Source organism: Capsicum annuum, chromosome 1, assembly GCF_002878395.1.
Source record: "Capsicum annuum cultivar UCD-10X-F1 chromosome 1, UCD10Xv1.1, whole genome shotgun sequence".
Classification (NCBI taxonomy): domain Eukaryota; kingdom Viridiplantae; phylum Streptophyta; class Magnoliopsida; order Solanales; family Solanaceae; genus Capsicum; species Capsicum annuum.
Genome location: NC_061111.1, coordinates 115,099,081 through 115,119,455, shown reverse-complemented (window position 1 = coordinate 115,119,455; position 20,375 = coordinate 115,099,081). Strand labels below are relative to the sequence as shown.

At 35.2% G+C, this 20,375-nt stretch overlaps 1 protein-coding gene across 1 annotated transcript; it reads left to right on the top strand.

The window, feature by feature from the left end:
- The first annotated feature begins 15,574 nt into the window (after positions 1-15,574).
- Positions 15,575-20,146, top strand: LOC107852752. The gene is made up of 3 exons (XM_016697828.1): positions 15,575-15,803; positions 19,236-19,366; positions 19,724-20,146. Exons 1-3 carry the CDS (start codon positions 15,575-15,577, stop codon positions 20,144-20,146), a joined length of 783 nt encoding a protein of 260 aa, XP_016553314.1.
- Positions 20,147-20,375: the final 229 nt, after the last annotated feature.

Sequence of the window (20,375 nt, the reverse complement as noted above, 5' to 3'; positions counted from 1 at the left end):
CAAAAGACCAAAAGATTTTTTTTTTTAATTTATTTTTTAAAAAAATTTCAAAACTTTTTTCTTACCCTATTCGTTCTTATTATTTTTTGTTAAATATATGCAAATATCCTTGGAAAGAAATTTCTACTTGCATAATGAACACAAGAATATAAGTAAGAAATAATCTGTTTTCTTAGAAAAAGTTTTCCTCATCCACAACGAACACTTTCTAAAAAAACTATTTTTCAGAGTAAAAAAATATTTTTCTAAACAAGAATATAAGTAAGAAATAATTTGTTTTCTTAGAAAATGTTTTCCTTATCTACAACGAACACTTCCTAAAAAAAGTATTTTTCAAAGTAAGAAATTATTTTTCTAAAAAGTGTTTTCTACGTTTTAGTTAAACACTAAAATGTATTTTTTGAAAAATATTTTTACATTTACCAACTAAACACTAGAAAATATTTTCTACTCACCAACCAACATAAAAAAAAAAAATAAGTAAGAAAACAACTCATTTTTCATGAAACATTTTCTATGAAAAACTTTTCATCGATAACATTTTCCTTCATACAAAACACACCCATAATCTTTTGAGAATCTTTTTATGTCTTTTTACGAAAGGACTCCAATTGTGATGTTAGTCCTAGTTTACTCCCTATTTCATTTGGATCAAACATAACGTGTAATTCCTTTGACAAACAAGTGCTCAAACATAATAATATCAGTGAATGTATGCAAAAAAGAACAAGAAGAAAGCATGCTAATACGTAATAATAGATAGTGGAGAGTAATTTATATAAATAAAATTCAAGTTCTATTTCTCGATAAGCAGAGCATTATATTTCAAAAAATAGAAACTGCATGAAAATGATTAAAAACTAAATTAACTAATCTAGAAGTAAGAATTCTAAAGATATTAATTAACCTAAAGATCACAAATGTGTGATCAATAAGATATATTGATCCATCACTTCATTAATGTATTAATGGATATTCATTCTTATTCTCTCCTTTTAAGTGGAGATGGATGTGATGGATGCATGAATGACCATCAATGATAAGAAATCTTGGAATGAAAACCACCAGCAGGCTTGGAAGGATGCACGAATGGCTACTGAGAAAACTTGTGGCGGAAACCGTCAACAGGCATTGGAGGATGAACAAATGACCATGGACATGGATGTAACTATGGATGATGCTGAAACCCAGTCCAATACCACAAATCTAGTTCTTTATCAACTTCTGTAGTGGCAATTTCATCATTGGAGAATGGACCAGGTTTTCTCACTTGTTAAACATAAGTTGACAAGTAAGAAAATGCAAATTACGAAGGTAACAAGAGAATTTTTATTGGCCATGGTTAATAGTAGTAAAGAATAATTTCTTTGTGCACTCTTAAGATGAAACATGAAGGTTAATGTAGTGGTGATTTTATTCTGTTGTCAAGCAAGAGATTCACATGACTTAGGAGATGTCACGATTCGAGTCTACCCCCTAGTCATAACACGGTGCATAAGGCAACAAGTGACTCCAAGATAACCCATGATCTAGTACCTATTGTGAGCACTGAATAAAATAATACTAGAACATCATATGCAAAAGTTAAACTGATCAAATACTATTAAGATGTACTACTAAAACAATACTTAACTTGTTTGAAATTGCTGATAAAACTGAAAACAAGTCTGAATATCTGAAAGTCTCTAAGACATGAGGAGTTGATAGGACAAGCCCCCAACTAGCTTCGACTGGCTGAAATGAACGAAATACTGAAAATAAATGTAAATGCTTGTCTTCGATGAATGAGGACTCACCACAACTGCTGCTGAGTGGTACTGAGCTGACTAAGGGCGATCGGGGAACTGAGCGTCCGAATCTATATTATGAAATCAATATAGCGCAAAAGAGAGTATGCGGTTAATACTTTGAATGTACTAGTATGTGAGATAAGAACTAACTGGAATACATATAAGTACTGAGCATGGGTGCATGAGCATGCAAAATGAATGCAAGACCAAGCATAAACATGTACTGAAATAATCTAAATAACTAAATAATTGATATCTGAATAGCTGAATAATTGATAAAATGAATATCTTTACACTTGGTCATGCAAATCTGAGCTAACATACTCTAAATACTGAACTGAGACTATGGGAACTATCATGTAACAGACATGCCCTAATCTGAGCTAATTGGGGTCCAACTTGTAACCCCAGTTGGAAGGGTGTCAGTACCTTGCCACGGGTACTAACGCATGTTTGACGATATGGATCCACTAGGCTAATGTCCTGAAGGACTAGGGTGTTATTCCTCTACTGCCGGGTGACCCCTAAGAGAATGTCAGTCCTCTACTGGCGGGTGATATCTCATAACTTACGTTGGCTACGTAGTTCTGAAACTTAGAGATTGCTAATAAAGGTCCCAGTCCTTTACTAGCGGGTGAGACTTCATACCTAGGTTCGCTTAGTGCTAAATCCTACTCCCAACTAAACTGACATTGGTACTGATTTATGTTAACTGGACTCACAACTGATAATTGCTCAACATGAATATGATAATCTAAATATAATGATAAAATCATGATCTGACTGACTTGAAACTTGAAAATCCAAAACATGTGTATACATATAGGTATTGGGTGTTCATAGCCCTCCAGCACTGAATAATACTTTAAATACAATAACATTATTTAAACCACTGTAAAGGAATTCATGATTCGTAAAACCCAAAACATAGTATATTTCACTAAATTGATGAAATTCATCATTATAAGTACGAGAATATGTTAAACTTATGAGAACTACATGATCACATAGTTTATTTCATAACTTGATAAATTGGCATGGTAACAACTGAATATGATATCGATGACTAAAACTATAAAGCATATAAGAGTATAATTCACATGAGGAAACACCAAGTCATGATTTTTATTCAAAACTATTAAGAACAATTTGAGTAATTTCATACTTAAACATTGAAGTTTCATGAAATAAGGCAAAGAACTTGTACTTAAAAACAAAAGGTTCTTGGGACTCAATGGGTGGAAGGAAACCTATTGATGAATATCCCACATACTTGAGTTGCTTGAATCCTTGAAGAAAAACTTGAATTGGGACCTTGAATGGTGAATTCTTAGGAAAAGCTTGATTTTGTGTTCTTAGGAATGAGGATGATTTTTGACGATGTTAACTGATGAAGAATGGGGAATATAATGCCCCTCTTGGGTTTAAGTCGTCAATTAGGCGTTTGGCGTGAGGGGGAAAGACCAAAATGCCCCCTAAACCTTTAATAATAATGCAGGAAAACATAGCCTTCATGCTATCGCAGAGGCTAGCCTTCGTGACACGACGTGTATCACGGAGACTAACCTCCATAACACACCATGTATCGTGAAGGGCCAGTCTCAGTGACATGTTAATATCATGGAGTCATTCTACCCCCGTGATCCGAAAATACCCCGAACCCCTTTTTAAAATTCCAAAACTATCCCAGATGAACTTTTTAACATCCCTAAATATATTTCAACTCATAAATCAATGTTTCGATCTTGGGAAGGCCAAAAATAAAATATTTGAAATCCTGGGGTCTTAAAATGGCCATGTTACTTGTACTTAGTGTGAATTAAATGGATTTGGGACTTTTAAACATGGCATGAATAGCTGGAAACTCGTCTAAAATTTTGCGGGGTATTATAATATCTCCCCCTTTGGATCATTCGGGCCCAAATGAAACTAGATGAGCTGAGATACTAAGAAGACCGAGATCATGCACTGAATACTTCTGAGATAAATCATACTTAAGTAATTGAACCACTTAAACCTGAAACATGATGCATAGGCTAAACTAAATTCAAGAATGCATAATTTGACATGAGGATGACTGGATAGCTGAGATAGAAAATGAGAGAATCAATTTAAGGGAAACCATTACCTCAAGTTGAATCTTAATTCATAGAGTAAAGATGGGTATACTTGGTTTGCATGTCTGTTTTTTATTCCCAAGTAGCTCCCTCAACGGACTGATTTCTTCATAGAACCTTAAGGAACTTCTTTATTCCTTAGCCTACATATTTGACGATTAAGGATATCAACTAGGACTTCTTCATAGGAAAGACTATCTTTCACACCTAAATTCTCTAAATTCACGACTGAAGATGGGTCTAGAATGCATATTTTTAGTAAAGAAACATAAAACACTGAACGCACTGATGCCAAATCTGCAAGAAACTCTAACTCATAAGCTACCTTTCCAAAACGGCTCAAAATCCTATATGGACAACATAGCGGGGATTGAAAATCCCTTTCTTACCAAACCTCTTCACCCCTTTCATCTGGGAAATTTTCAAATAAACCAAGTCACCAATATCAAACTCAAGATCTCTTCTTCTCACATCTGCATAAAAATTTTATTGGCTCTAAGCTGTCTTCAACCTTTCTCGGATTAACTGAACTTTCTCCATCGCCCCATTCACTGAATTTGGCCCTATCAAAGTAGACCCAACTACTTTAAACCAACCAATAGGATATCTACATCTCCTTCTATATAGATCCTCAAAGGAGCCATTTGAATACTAGAGTGACAGTTGTTGTTGTAGGAGAACTCAATCAAAGGTAACTGGTCATCCCAACTACCTTTGATGTCGATAACACAAGTACTCAACATATCTTTTAATGTTTGAAAGGTCCACTCTCCCTGACTATCTGTCTGAGGATGAAAAGTGGTACTGAGATAGACTTAGATACCAAGACCTTTCTGAAAATCCTTCAAAAAATAAAAGGTAAACTGAGTAACTCTATCTGAAATAATGGTCAACGGGACCCCATGCAACTTTACAAGATCCCTGAGATAGAGTCCATCATAATCCTCGTCTAAATATGAAGTATGAACTGGTAAGAAATGGGATGAGTTGGTCATTCTATATACAATGGCCCAAATTGATTCATACTGATGACGCGTACAAGGTAACCCTGTCAAAAAGTAAATTTTCACCACTTCCCACTTCCATGTGGAGATTTTGAACTCTTGGAGTGTACCACTAGGACTTTGGTGCTCAACGTTAACCTGCTGACAATTCTAACACTTAGCCATAAAGTTCACAATATTTTTCTTCATACCATTCCACCAATATATTTCCCACAAGTCATGGTACATCTTAGTGGCCCTTGGGTGAATGGAATATCACGCACCATACACCTCCACTAATATTACTATCTCAAATCACTCACACTCAGAACACATAACCTGCCCTGATAATAAAGCACACCATCTCCCTCTTAAGAGAAAGTTTCAACCTTCTGATCCCTGAACTGCTTCCTTCAACTTGACCAAAATAGGATCCCTATCTTGATTTTCTTTCACTTCGGACACCAATGAAGATTTCAAATCATTCTGAACCCATATACTACCTTCGGTCGAATCAACCAACTGAACACCTTATCTATCAAACTGATGAACCTCACGAATTAACTCCTACTTATACTCCTCAACATGCGCAACACTTCCCATAAACAATCTAGTAAGGGCATTGACCACTATATTAGCCTTACTCGGGTGATACAACACACTTATATCAAAATTTTTCAATAATTTAAGCCACCTTCTGTGATGAAGATTTAGATCCTTCAGCGTGAACACATACTGTAAACTCTTTTGATACATGAACACATCAACATAAACCTCATAAAGGTAATGCTTCCAAATTTGTAAGGCAAAAACTACTGCTGCCAACTCAAGATCATGAGTCGTATAATTTTTCTCATGAGATTTAAGTTGTCTTGAGGCATAGGCTACGACCTTACCTCATTGCATCAATACACAACCAAGAGCCACTCTAAAGCATCATAATAAAATACAAAACTATCTGAACTATCTGGCTGAGTCAACACCGTAGCGAAAGTAAGTCGAGTCTTCAACTCTTAAAAACTCTTCTCGCAGGAATCTGACCACTAAAATTTGACTTTATTCTGAGTTATTCGAGACATAGGAGAAGCAATAGAAGAAAATCCTTCAAAAACTATTGGTAGTAATAAGCTAAACCCAAGAAACTCCTGATATTTGATGGAGAGATAGGTCTAGGCCAGTTTAAGGTCTAGGCCAGTTTATCACTGCTTCTGTCTTAGGTTCAACTCGAATGCCATCACCGAAAATGATGTGACTAAGAAAAACTACTTATCTCAACCAGAATTTGCATTTATTGAACTTACCAAATAACTGGTGATCCTTAAGGGTCTGCAATATAATTATCAAATGGTCTACATGATCACCTTCATTACAAAAATAGACAAGGATGTCATCTATGAAGACTATGATGAACATGTCCAAGTACTACTTAAGCACCCTATTCATCAAGTCCATAAAAGATGCAAGGGTATTCGTTAGACTAAAAGACATAACTATAAATTTGAAGTGATCATACCAAGTTCTGAAGGCTGTCTTTGAAATGTCACATTTCCTGAGTCTAAGATAATGATAGACAGATTTGAGGTCTATCTTAGTGAAATATCTTGCACCCTGAAGTTGGTCAAATAAGTCATCAATTATAGGGAAATGATACTTATTCTTGATTGTGACGAAGAGAACGGGAGCACCCTATGGAGAAATACTAGGCTTGATGAAACCCTTATCTAAGAGGCTTTTTAACTAATTCTTCAATTCCTTAAGCTCAACTAGACCCATTTTTAAGGTGGAATTTAGATAGACTGGGTATCTTAGAGGAGATCTATTTCGAAATCAATTTCTCTCTCAGGAGAAACTCTGGGAAGATTTTCAGGGAACACTTCTGGAAATTTCTTTACTACTGGAACTGAATCAAGACTTGGAGTTTTAGATTTTGAGTCCTTAAATTGAACAAGATGGTAGATACATCCCTTGGAAATCATCTTTCTTTCCTTAAAGTAGGAGACAAATTGACCTATAGGCACTGCAGTACTACCCCTCATTCTATGATGGGCTCATTAGGAAATTAGAACTGGACTACTCTATTTCTATAGTTAAATAATGCATAGCGCAAGTGGAGCCAATCTATGGAGAGAATGATATCAAAATATACCATCTATAACTCAAAAAGATCAACTAAAGTGACTTTCTCAGACACTGTACTCAGGCAATTTATATATACCCATCTGGCTGTAGTATAACTAACCATTAGGGTAGACACTGAGAAGGGTTCTACTAAGATTTCAAAAATGATGCCAAAGTATACTACTATGTAGGGAGTCACATAAGAAAGCAAAGCTCCAAGGTCTAACAATACATAAATATGAAGATAGAAGACTTGTAATGTGCTCGTAACTATAAAAGGAGAACTCTCCTGATCATATCGAGTTTGGAGAGCATAAAATCAGTTCTGACGCTGCCCACTGGTGGCACTAGAGGTGGCACCCTGCTGAGTCGGGCGACCTACTATAGTTGATAAATAGTTAGACTGACTCAATTGACGAAAATCCTTTCCCTTTTAGGCAATTGTTGGGCGATCTCTAATCTTGTGGCCTGGCTTGCTACATCCAAAAACATACATCACTGCCTACTTGGTACTCTCCCTAATAGTTCCAACCACATATCCTGCAAAGGAAATTTGGTACGGCTACTATTCATGCTACCCTGATACTTAGAGCTTGATGCTCTATCTTTTCTATCCTTCCTAAACTTAAGAACTGGCATACTGGATAAAGCTAAAAATTTCTGGAAAAAATGAGAATGATTCCTACTATTAGACCTTTGCTGTGAGAAGTTGAAGACACCAGTTCTGGCCCTCATATTCTCTCTTTTCTTTTGGTTAAACTTCTCCTCCTCAATCTGTTAAGCATGGACCATCAATCTAGAAAGATCCATCTCCTTACCAACATAGTTTTTTTGCACTCCTTAACTATATCCATTGAAACCCTAAACACAAACTTACTCACCCTAGCCCTAGAATCAGCCACCATAGTCGAAATATAACTTGCCAATTAGGTAAACTTGAGTAGTACTCCTTCACACTCATGTTACCCTGCTTCAGATTTATAAATTCCTGCACTTTGGCCTCCCTCAACTCGAGTGGGAAAAACCTATCTAATAAGATCGTAGCAAACTCCTCCCACTCTATAGGCCCTTCCTCAACACCTCTGTCCTCCTTCTACTACTTGAACCAAGTATGAGCCATTTCTTGTAATTTGTAAGCAGCTAAATCAACACTCTCACTAGAAGTAACACCTATGATGTCTGTAACTTTTTACACAATATCTAGAAACTTCTGCGGATCCTCTTCAAACTTGGATCTAGAAAATAATAAAGGATTTATCTGAGTGAAGTCTTGAATCCTTGATATTGCCATACTCACTACTGGATTGGCTGGGGAAACAACTTGCTTGTTATTTTGAGCAGCCACAGTTTGGGCCAAAATAGTGAAAGTAATCCTGAATTTAGCATGGGAAACGTGTTCATTCAGAGGGTCTTCCTGAATAGGTGGTAGTGCGGGCTGATCCCCATTTCTTCTTCTGTTATTTCTTCTGGGGGCATTTTCTATAAATAGATGAAGGACGATTTAGAACAAATAATTTAATTGAGCTCACGCTCTTTTGCATGACATAAATACGGAAAGAAGGGAAACTTTCCTAAAATATCTCGTAGCCTCTTACCCATAAGTATGACACGCTTCGTACCCATGCACAAGACTCTACTCAATACAACTTTTAGACACCCTAAGATACTTTAAAACCTTAGGCTCTAATACTAAGTTTTGTCATGATCGGAGGCTACCCGTAGTCGTAACACAGTGCTTAATGCCATAAGTGACACCAAGCTAACCCATGATCTAGTACCTACTGTGAGCACTGAATAAAATAATATGAGAACATCATATGTGGAAGTTAAATGGATCAAATACTGTCAAGATATACTACTAAAACAATACTTAACATGTCTAAAACTGCTGATAAAATTGAAAACAAGTCTGAACATCTGAATTTCTAAATATTTGAAAGCCTCTAAGACATGAGAAGTTGATAGGACAAGCCTCCAACTAACTTTAACTAACTAAAATAAAGTAAATACTAAAAAAAATTGTAAATACTTGTCCTCAATGGATAAGGACGCACTATAATTGTTGTTAAGTGGTACTGAGTTGACTAAGGATGACCAGGGAACTGAGCATTTGAACCTATATTGTGAAATCAATATAGCATAAAAGAGAGTATGCGGTCAGTACTTTTAATGTACTAGCATGTGATATAGGGATTAACTAAAATACATATAAGTACTAAGCATGATTGCATGAACATGTAAAATGAATGCAAGACCAAGCATAAACATGTACTAAAATGATATGAATAACTGATATTTGAATAGCTAAATAATTGATAAACTGAATAACTGATATCTGTACACTTGGTCATGTAAACCTGAGTTGACATAAGCTAAATACTAAACTAAGACGGTGGGAGTTATCATTTAACCGATATGCCCCTATCTGAGCTAATAAGGGTCCAACCTGTAACCCCAGTTAGAAGGTGTCAGTACCTTGACACAAGTACTAAAATATGTTTGATGATGTGGATCCATAAGTCTGATATCCTGAAGGACTAAGGTTTCAGTCCTCTACTGACGGGTGACCCATAAGAGAGTATCCATCCTGTACAGGTAGGTGACATCTCATAACCTACGCTGTCTACACAGTTCTGGAACTTAGGGACAGCTAATAAAGGTCTTAGCCCTCTACTGGCGGGTGAGACTTCATCTCTAGGTTCGCTCAATGCTAAATCCTACTCCCAACTGAACTGACACTGGTCCTAATTTAACTTAACTGGACTCACTACTGATAATTGCTCAACATGAATATGATAATCTAAATATGATGATAAAATCATGATCTGACCGACTTAAAAATTGAAAATATGAGACGTGTTACTATATAGGTATTGGGTGTTCATAACCCTCCAACACTGAATAATACTTTAAATACAATAACATCATTTAAGACACTGTAAGAGAACTCATAATTCACAAAACCTAAAACATAGTATATTTCACTAAACCAATGAAATTCATGATTATTAGTACGGGAATATGTTAAACTTATGAGATTAACATGGTCACATGGTTTATTACATAACTTGATAAATTGGCATGGTAACAATTGAACATGATATCGATAACTAAAATTATAAAGCTTGTAAGAGTATAAGTCACATGGGGAAACACCAAGTCATGGTTTTTATTCAAAACTATTAAGAACAATTTGAGTAATTTCATACTTAACATTGAACTTTCATGAAATAAGGCAAAGAACTTGTACTTAAAAACAAAGGGTTCTTGGGACTCAATGGGTGGAAGGAATCCTATTGATGAATATCCGACATACTTGAGTTGCTTGAATCCAACAAGAGAAACTTAGAATCGGGACATTGAATGGTGAAAAGCTTTGATTTTTGTGTTCTTGGTAATTGATTTGATTTTTACGATGTTAATTGATGAAGAATGGGGAAAATAATTCTCCTCTTGGGTTTTAAGTTGTCAATTGGGTGTTTGGGGTGAGGGAGAAAGACCAAAATGCTCCCTAAACCTTTAATAATAATACAGAAAAACACAACCTCCACTGCACAGAGGCTATTCCGACGCTAGCCTCCATAACACGACATGTATCACGGAGACTAACCTCCATGACATATTGACATGACCCAAACCAGGGCCTAGTCGTGTCGGGTGCCTCAAGCCCAACCGGGACACGAGACCACCCCTATTATCCAACCATAACCATCCTACACCATATGTCGAATGAATTCTAATTATATAACTTAACCAGATGGAACAATCATAAATCAAATATAGTCAAATGGTGTTAGCCTCAATACTAATGCCAATGCCAAGGCTGACACCAATACCAAAACCGCCCATGCCAATCCAAAGTAGTCTTACAAAGCCTCTATCTGAAGTTAAAACAATATTTGGTCGGGACATTCCCTCGACCATAGCCTAAAACCAAAGTCTAAGAAATAACAAAAGTATTTAGAGAAGACCATAACATGAAATGGAGCCGTTCGAAGTATGGAAGCACTATTCAATCTGACACAGAGCTGTCCACGAATCTGAGTCACTGAGCAAGAGGAGTAGTATGGCTGATTCCTGCATCGTGCAGGGATACATCGCCTGAATACGGGTTAGCGAGTGAATGCTCGCATGTACTTTGAAGTAAGATAAAATAATGCCAATATTTAAAACAAAGTAAATAACCATATGCAATCATATCTATATATACATATATATATACATACATATATATACAAACACACACATACACACACACATACATATATATATATAAAAATATAAAATCCATGCCAAGAAAAGGAATCAGGTTTAGCATGCATTTAAAACCTTAATCTGGTTTTATGTAGCCTTACCGTCATAATCCACCCACGGGCTATATGGATCCAGTGTTACCCCTTTAATAGGCCCAGTGTGTGTAGCCATAAGAATAGGTGTTTAAAACCTTAATCGGGTTTTGTGTAGCCTTACCGTCATAATCCACCCACGGGCTATATAGGTCCAATGTTACCCCCTAAATTGGCCCAGTGCGTATAGCCGCACGAATCGGTGTTTAAAACCTTAATCTGGTTTTGTGTAGCCTTACCGCCATAATCTACCCATGGGCTATATGGGTCCAGTGTTACCCCTTGAATGGGCCTAGTGCGTGTAGCCGTACGAACGGAGATATCATAGGGGTCGAGGATTCTCGTGTACCTTTCACCCTCTATGATACATATATACAAGTATAAATTGGGGGATTCCCATGTACCCTACACGTATAAAGTCGCCATGACCAACCCTTATGTCGGCAAACATGAGTTTTTAGTGTCCGTCCATCGGACTCACACCTTTACAATAAGCTATCAAAACCCCCTATTATTGCCCAATTAAAACCATCAGCACACAACCAAACCTCTAATTCCAGGTGTTAATTACCAAGTCATTATATAGTGGTATAGTCATACCAATTATAGCTTGCAAGTAATGTCATTAGCCAACACTTAGGGGATTTCCATGTACCCCACATGATTTTTCAATTAAACCAATACATGGATATCGAGGCCTTACCAAACCATTTAAAACCATTTAAACCAATTTAGGTTTCATTACCATATTATGCAATGCAATAGTTTCAATAAAAGTCAAACTATGTGACAAAACCATTCTCGTAGGCGTTTTAACAAACATGTTGAAGACATATAGTTTTCAAAACCAAAACCAAGTACCAATTGACCATTTTCATGCAACCATATGTTCAAACCACAATTATAATATGAAAACCATAAGGAAAGCATGGAAAAACAATATTCAACCATTTACAACCAAAACCCCCAATATATAATTCAAACCAAACAATACCCATAATTAAATCATGAAAACTATTGATTAAAACATGAATTTAGTTGAACTAACAAAGAGGCAGGTGTAACATACCTTATTTAAGACGATCCACTGAAAGAACTTGACTCTTGAGTCTCAAGATAAACACCTTTGAAGAACCCTAGTCCCAATTTTTTAGAGAGAGTTTTAGGAGTGTTTAAGATGTGTTTTGATCTTTCCAAGTATAGAATAAGGGACCAATTAATGTTATAGGACATAGTTCTTAAGGGTTTTGAGGTTGAAAATATCTAAAATGTCCTCAACTTAAAAGCTGAAAATTGTGCACAAGAGGGTACAACCACACCACCCAAACTGTACCCATAACATACGAGTGGTACCCACCACTCGTACCCTAGGTAGCAACTTAGACCCCAATACTGTCCAACATACAAGTTTATGGCCTAACTTGTATCCAATCATACCACAAATATCTTTGAATCGTACCCTAGATAGCCTACTAAGATCATAACACACTGATCAATATATGAGTGGCTTTTCTCACTTGTACCATCTCTATATGACTCATATGGTGTCCACTCGTATCTTAGACAGTAACCAACCAAAACCTAAACCATACCCATATCATACAACAAGTATCCTTAAGTCGTATAATGTCCAAAAGATCAAACTCAAAATTTTTTTTAAGGGTCAAAAGCTAAGGTGTTTCACATGCCGTGTATTGTGGAGGGCTAGACGTTAATATCGCGAAGGCATTCTGCCTCCATGGTTCAAAAACACCCCAAACCCTTTTCAAAAATTCCAAAACTCTCCCGGATGAACCTTTTAACATCCCTAAATATATTTCAACTAAAATTGTCAATTGGGCCAGGCTGGACCATTTAGAGGGCCCGACCTGGTTTGACCCAGCCCGGTGGGCCTTCGAGCTACTAGGCCACCGGTCACGGGCTGGGCCATCTATACTGACAGGCCCACTGGATTGACCCAATTCCAAAATTGGACCAGGCCCACCGATTACTCGAACCGGACCGACTTGGTTATTAAATTTTTTATTTGTAGCCATTTGGAAAAGGGCCAAATTGGACCGTTGAGGCCCAATGGAATTATAGCCGTTGTGGACCTCCCAAGACCAATTGGCCATTTTCCCAATTTATGTAAAAAAAATTAAATTCAAATTCTTTTTTATAAATATCCTATAATTTCAAATCATTTTCCACACATTCTCAATCTCTCATTCTCTCAATCTCTCTCAAATATTCTAATTATATCCTAAAGTTCTTCATTTTATTTTTTAATTTTGTGATTACAAATACAAGTGAAAGTTTTCTAAAATCATAACTTTTGAATACTTTCAAAATTTGGTATTGTTGTTCCATCTCTTACTTTTAATTTTTAATTAGTATATTAATTATTGAATATTTATTTTTATTATTTTTATTATTTTTGTGTATTTTAAATATTTTTTATTTTAATTTATAATATGGATAAATTGAGAAACCTTGATAAAAATGTCAAAAAAAATTATCCCGGTAGTGATAGTGATAGTAAAAAAATGAATTGGTGGTAGTTCCGGTAGAGTTAGTTCAAGTACTAGATATATCCATGTGCCTCCGGTACCAGTTAATCAACCTTTTGAGGAAGAAATAGGTGTAGGTAATCATGATATGAATTATTTAGAAGCTCTAGAAAATAATGGTATAGAAGAAGAGACTGAAGTAGACCCAGTTAATTTAGATGAAGATGGTGAAAATATTGGTGAGACGTCCGAAGTCAAAAATGCTAATGTTAGATCCGAATCAATTAATCTTCCTCTCCATTGTGCCCCAGCAAGATCTCATAGAAAAACTAGTATTGTATGAGAATTTTTTTTTAGAAATAGAAGGAGAAACTAAGGTACAATATAATATTTGTGAAATTAAATATGAGCGTAAAATTGGAGGCAATAAAGGGGGTATGGGTTCATTGATGAGACATTTAGGAGATAGACACGCAAGAGAGTTAACTATTGCACAAGGTGGTGAGGCTGTTGGTAGGCCGGCACAAACTAGAGTGAGCTCAACAATCGATCAATTAATTAAGAATTATAATAAAATGAAGGACTGAGAAGAAATAGCAAAAATAATAGTTGTGGGTTGTTTGCCTATCACTTTTGCTTCTTCGGATGCTTTTATTCATTATATTCAAGCAATTTATAATCCTATGTTTATAGGTATTCCTAGAAGTACTTGTAGGGTCGATATTTTTAGACTCCATACACAATATATTTATTATTTATCTGTGTTATTAAAAGATATTTCATGTAGAATTGCTTTAACTTGTGATCTTGGTTGTGCCCGTTAACAAAAATAATTATTTAACAATTACTTGTCACAGGATAGATAGTAATTTTGTTATGCAAAAGCGTATTCTGACATTTTGTATGATGAAGATCGTAGACACACTGGAAGATTTATTTCTGAATCTATTTATAAAGTAGAAAAATATTACGGTATTGAAAGAAAAATTTTATGTATAGCTTTTGATAAGGCATCTAACAACAAGGCTGCTGTTGAGTTGTTGAAAGTTGAACTTTCTCTGCCTTACTCGCAATATTTCATGTTAAGTGTACTTGTCATATATATAATTTAATTATAAGAGATGATCTTGATTTTTTTGAGCTTTATATTGAAAAGGTCCGGCTTGTTGTTGTCTTTATTCAAGAAAATAATCGAAAATGTAGAGTGAGAGAATTTAAAATCAAATATGAACAAAATGGACTTACACCGATATTTATGCCTGAAGAATGTGATACTAGATAGAATGTTACTTATACTTATTCAAAAACTTATCTTGCTTATAAAGTTCCTATTATAATGACTTTTAATCATTATTTTTGTTTTTTTCCTGAGCGTATACTACATGATTCTGATTGGGCTGCAATTGATGATCTTGTTAATTTTTTTTAAAAAATTATATAGCTACGGTTGAATTTTCTGGTGCTTATTATCCTACTGTTTGTAATATTTTAGATTATTTAGCTGACGTTTCTTATTTTCTTAATGAATATAAGAATAAAGAAGGTTACAAGGAAGCTATTATTGCTGTGATTGCTAAATTTAAAAAATATTTTTATCCGTTTCCCCCAATTTATTTGTTTGGTGCTATAATAAATCCATATATGAAATATAATACTATGGCTGAATTTAGTTCTATTATTTATAATGCTTTAGAAATACAACCTTAAGAAGAACCTTCTTTATTTACGACTATGAGTGATGTGAACAGTTACATGAAAGCATTATATAACCACTATGCCGATTTACTTGATGAAGCCATACCAGCAAATATCACTCCAACTGTCGCTCCTCAAGCTCCCGAGGAGTCATCATCTTCTAAAAGACAGTCACATAGTAGTTATCCTGATTACCTTTTTGATTTAAATGTTTGGGACAGGGTGCAACCTTTTTACACAGAACAACTTCTGGGAAAAAGTTTAAGTATTTTCTTCAACAACTGATAGAGGATCGTAGAGCAAGGATCTGCATACTAGATTGGTGGAAGAATAATGAAAAATAATATCTGGTGCTTTCAAAATTATCTAGAGATATATTGAATGTTCCATGTCAACCGTTGCATCGGAGAACGCTTTTAGTTAAGGACGACAATAGCTTGGAGACAACCGACACTCATTGGGAAGCAATGCTATGAATGTTTTAGTTTGCCTTAGAGATTGAATTAGAGTGGAATGAATAAATTGGGGAATAGAGGAGGATCCGAAAGACGTATAAAATCTTGAAGAAATTATGACTTCAAGAGAGAACTCAGCACAATCAAGTCCAATGCATGGTTTAGCCTTTGGCCCGTAGATTTTGACTTTCCTATGGCAGTACCCATTAATATTAACATGCATGAGTTGGAAAAACTGATGCAAAATTTGTAGATTTTTCATTCATGTAAATTATAACTTTTGGATCATTTTGCAATCAATAAAATACAATGTTCATTCACTCCTTACTTTTTTTTTTTTTCATTTAAATCTAATTTCTAGTTTGAATTAAATACTTTTAAGATATTACAATCAAACTTTACACTAAGTAATAAACATAAAAAACATATATACATATAATAAAAAAAATAAAAATAATGTTAGAAAATATTACTTAGACAACTAGTATTGATATATAAAAATACTATAAGTTTATCTTTTAAGTGTTGTATGTAAAATTGCAAATTTTTGAATATATGTTCAATACTTCAAGTATTATTATATTAAGTAGTGTACATTGTAATCTTGTATGTAGCTATGTGTGTATATTTTCTATGGTACCATAATATGTAATGTATATATCTTTCAACTTTCAAGTGGTATTTTTAGTAGTATATATTCTACATATATGTGTATATAGTTTCTATAGACTCTAAAGTAGTATATATTTAACGTATACATGTGTATGTTTTCTAAAGTAGTATATATATAGTGTATATATGTTGTATGTATATTATTTCAAGTAGTATTTTAAGTAGTATATATATTATGTTGTACGTATATATGTGTATATATTTTTTATAGACTCCAAAGTAGTATATATTTAACTTATACATGTGTATATATTTTCAAAAGTAGTATATATATAGTGTATATATCTTGTATGTATATTATTTCAAGTAGTATTTTAAGTAGTATATAATATATATAGTGTATATATCTTGTATGTATATTATTTCAAGTAGTATTTTAAGTAGTATATATATTATATTGTACGTACATATGTGTATATATTTTTTGTAGACTCTAAACTAGTATATATTTAATGTATACATGTGTATATGTCTTCTAAAGTAGTATATATATAGTGTATATATGTTGTATGTATGTTGTTTCAAGAAGTACTTTAAGTAGTATATATATATATATATATATATTATATTGTACATATATATGTGTATATATTTTGTGTAGACTCTAAACTAGTATATATTTAATGTATACATGTGTATATATTTTCTAAATTAGTATATATATAGTGTATATATGTTGTATGTATATTGTTTCAAGTAGTAATTTAAGTTGTATATATATATATATATATGTGTATATATTTTCTATAGACTAAAATAATATATATCTAATCTATACATGTGTATATGTTTCTAAAGTAGTATAATATGTAGTGTATATATGTTATACGTTTATTATTTAACATATTTAAAATATATATAGGTGTGAATATATAATATATAGTTGAAAAAACATGTAAATTCAAATTTATTTATTTATTTATTTATTCAATTTTAACCGGTTTAGACTGGTTTGGACCGGTCAAACCGATTTTACGCTAAGTGGGAAAGTCCCGATCTATTTTGGGATAATTTATTGTTGGTCCTGGACCGAACCATTCCATCAAGAACTGGCCCGGTATTAGACCGGCCTAATTATCGGTAAAAATAACTGGGCCAGTGTCGATTTAAACCGGCCTGGTCCTGTTAACAGGCTTGATTTCAACTCATAAACCAACATTTCGACCTCGGGAAGGCGAAAAATAAAATGTTCAAAATCTTGGGGTCTTAAAAATGGCCATGTCATTTGTACTTAGTGAATTAAATAGCTTTGGGACTTCTAAACATGGGATGTATAGCTGAAAACTCATCTAGAATCTTACAGGTATTACATGAGAGTTTTTTTTAAGTCTATCAACTATTTGATTTTCCTTTATTGATGTTAATCATAAGTGTGACTGAACTATTAAATTAATAAAGCAATACTCATAGATCCTACGGTCGACTGACCCCCAGTGACCTAACATTTACTGACCCCCAGCTGCCCTTACGTCACTGACCTCCAACTATCAACGTCAATGCCGACGACAATGTAGATACACTGGAAATAGGTAAGGGCTATCCCTCCCACTCATTTCTCTCTCCTCAGATCTCTCCACCCCCGTCTGTACCCCTTCTCTTTCCTTAATTATTATCACCGATGGGCTTAGGGTTTTTACCGGCTTGACTCAACTCTGACGATGGGTAAGAGTGGTAGCTTTGGTCAGAACAAGTTGTTACGAAGGAGCCAACACCCAGTTTCCAGCAAGTTATAGAGGACGCTCCAGCGTTACTTCCGGTGATGCTCCGGCGGGCTTGTTTCGGTGACCCATTTTCGACAACCAAACCAGTAGCACATAGGAGTATCCCAGAGAGAGATAGTGGCACTAATTCCTATATCACCATTGAGCACTATAACCTGATCATAAAACGCCTACGTATCACCGAGATCTTGCGGTCCTGACCAGGTTCTAACATTTCTCTTGTTCGTGATTTGGGTTTATATTTTCTAAAACCTTTCTTGTCCATCTTTTTCTTATTCTATAGTTGTATCCTACCTTTTTATCCATCTCTAAATTCTTAAACCTTTCTTATTGGTGGTATAATTCTTGTTGTTAATTTTTTTTGTCTATCAAATTTTGGACTCTAGTAAATTGGTTGTATATTTCTTGTTGTAAATTTTTTGGCTATTGGATTTTTTAGCATGTTTTGATAATTTGTTGTGCATTCTAGTTTGCGTTAGCATACATTTAATTGTTGTACTTGTAAGAAGCTAGAGGTAGAAGCATTTAGAAATAGATTTCTTGATCAATTTTTACACGTCTGTTGTCAAATTGTTTGTGTAGAAATTTATATTATTTTTCTAATTTTATTTTTTGCTTCTAACCGGTAGTAGTGACTACTATACACTGAGCCCTAATTTTAGATTTCTGGTTCCCTTCTTGCTATTATAGTGGTGTTTGGTTGCTTTGCTTATTGGTTGATTATTGTTGTATTGTTCTAGCTGCTGGGCCGGATAGTATACTTTATGCGTGCCTTCTCTTACTATTTTTGTATTGTTGCTATGTTTGTTTGTTTATCGATTTAGGGGCTTTGTGCTGGTTTTTGAGTAGTGGCAGGAGAGGTTGATGGAGGATTAAGGTCATATCTGAGTAGATTAGAGGCGAGGGCTATTTTGGGAGGGGGTAAAAAGGGAAGAACAGGGGTGGGTGTGTGGTATAGGTCTAGCGTTAGGGCTGGGATGGTGAGAGGTGTTATAAGTAGATGAGAGGCAAGAGAAGATAGGTTGAGGGTAGGGTCTTGGAACATTAGGACCCTTCAGGGAAAGTCTGTAGATTTAGTAAAGATTCTTAAGAAGAGAAAGATTAATATTGCTTATGTTCAGGAAACTAGGTAGACAGGTTCTAAGGCTAGGGATGTGGATGGGTACAAGCTGTGGTACTCAGAGAGTGAGAGGCGGCGTTATGGGGTAGGCATCTTAGTGGATGAGGAGCTTAGAGGATAAGTGGTGGAGGTTAACAGGGTTGGTGATAGGATGATGAAGATTAAGTTGGTTATTAGGGGTTTTACGCTGCATGTGTGTAGTGTTTATGCACCACAGGTGGGATTGGATGAGGTAGTGAGAAGTGTGCCTAGCTCAAAGAAGATTATCATAGCCGGGGATTTCAATGGGCACATTGAGGTCTTATCGGAGGGCTATGAAGATATGCATGGAGATTTTTGTTTTAGTGATAAAAATGGTGAGGAAGCTGCTCTATTGCATTTTGTGAGGACCTTTGGGCTGGTGGTAGTTGATTCGAGCTTTCCGAAGAAGAAGGATCATCTAATTACCTTTCGAAACGTGATAGACAAGACTCAGATTGACTTTCTACTGCTTAGGAAGGAGGACTGGGTGTTATGTAAGGATTTTAAAGTCATTTCGAGTGAGCATCTTTTGACCCAGCACAGGCTTCTAGTATTGGACTTGTCTATCAATAAGAGCAAGAAGAGAAGGGTCGAGGAGGGTCGATCTAGAATTAAGTAGGGTGACTTGACGCTAGTTAGTGCTCGGGAGATTGGGGAAAAGGTAGTGGGAATGGAGGTGTGGGAGTGCAGGAGGGACGTGGATGTTATGTGGGATAGGGCTGCCAGCTGCATCACGGAGACTGCTAGAGAAGTGTTAGGTATTTCAAGGGGCTGAGCAGGTCGTCATAAGGGGGACTGGTGGTGGAATGAAGAAGTGAAGAATAAAGTGGAGATTAAGAAGGAGACGT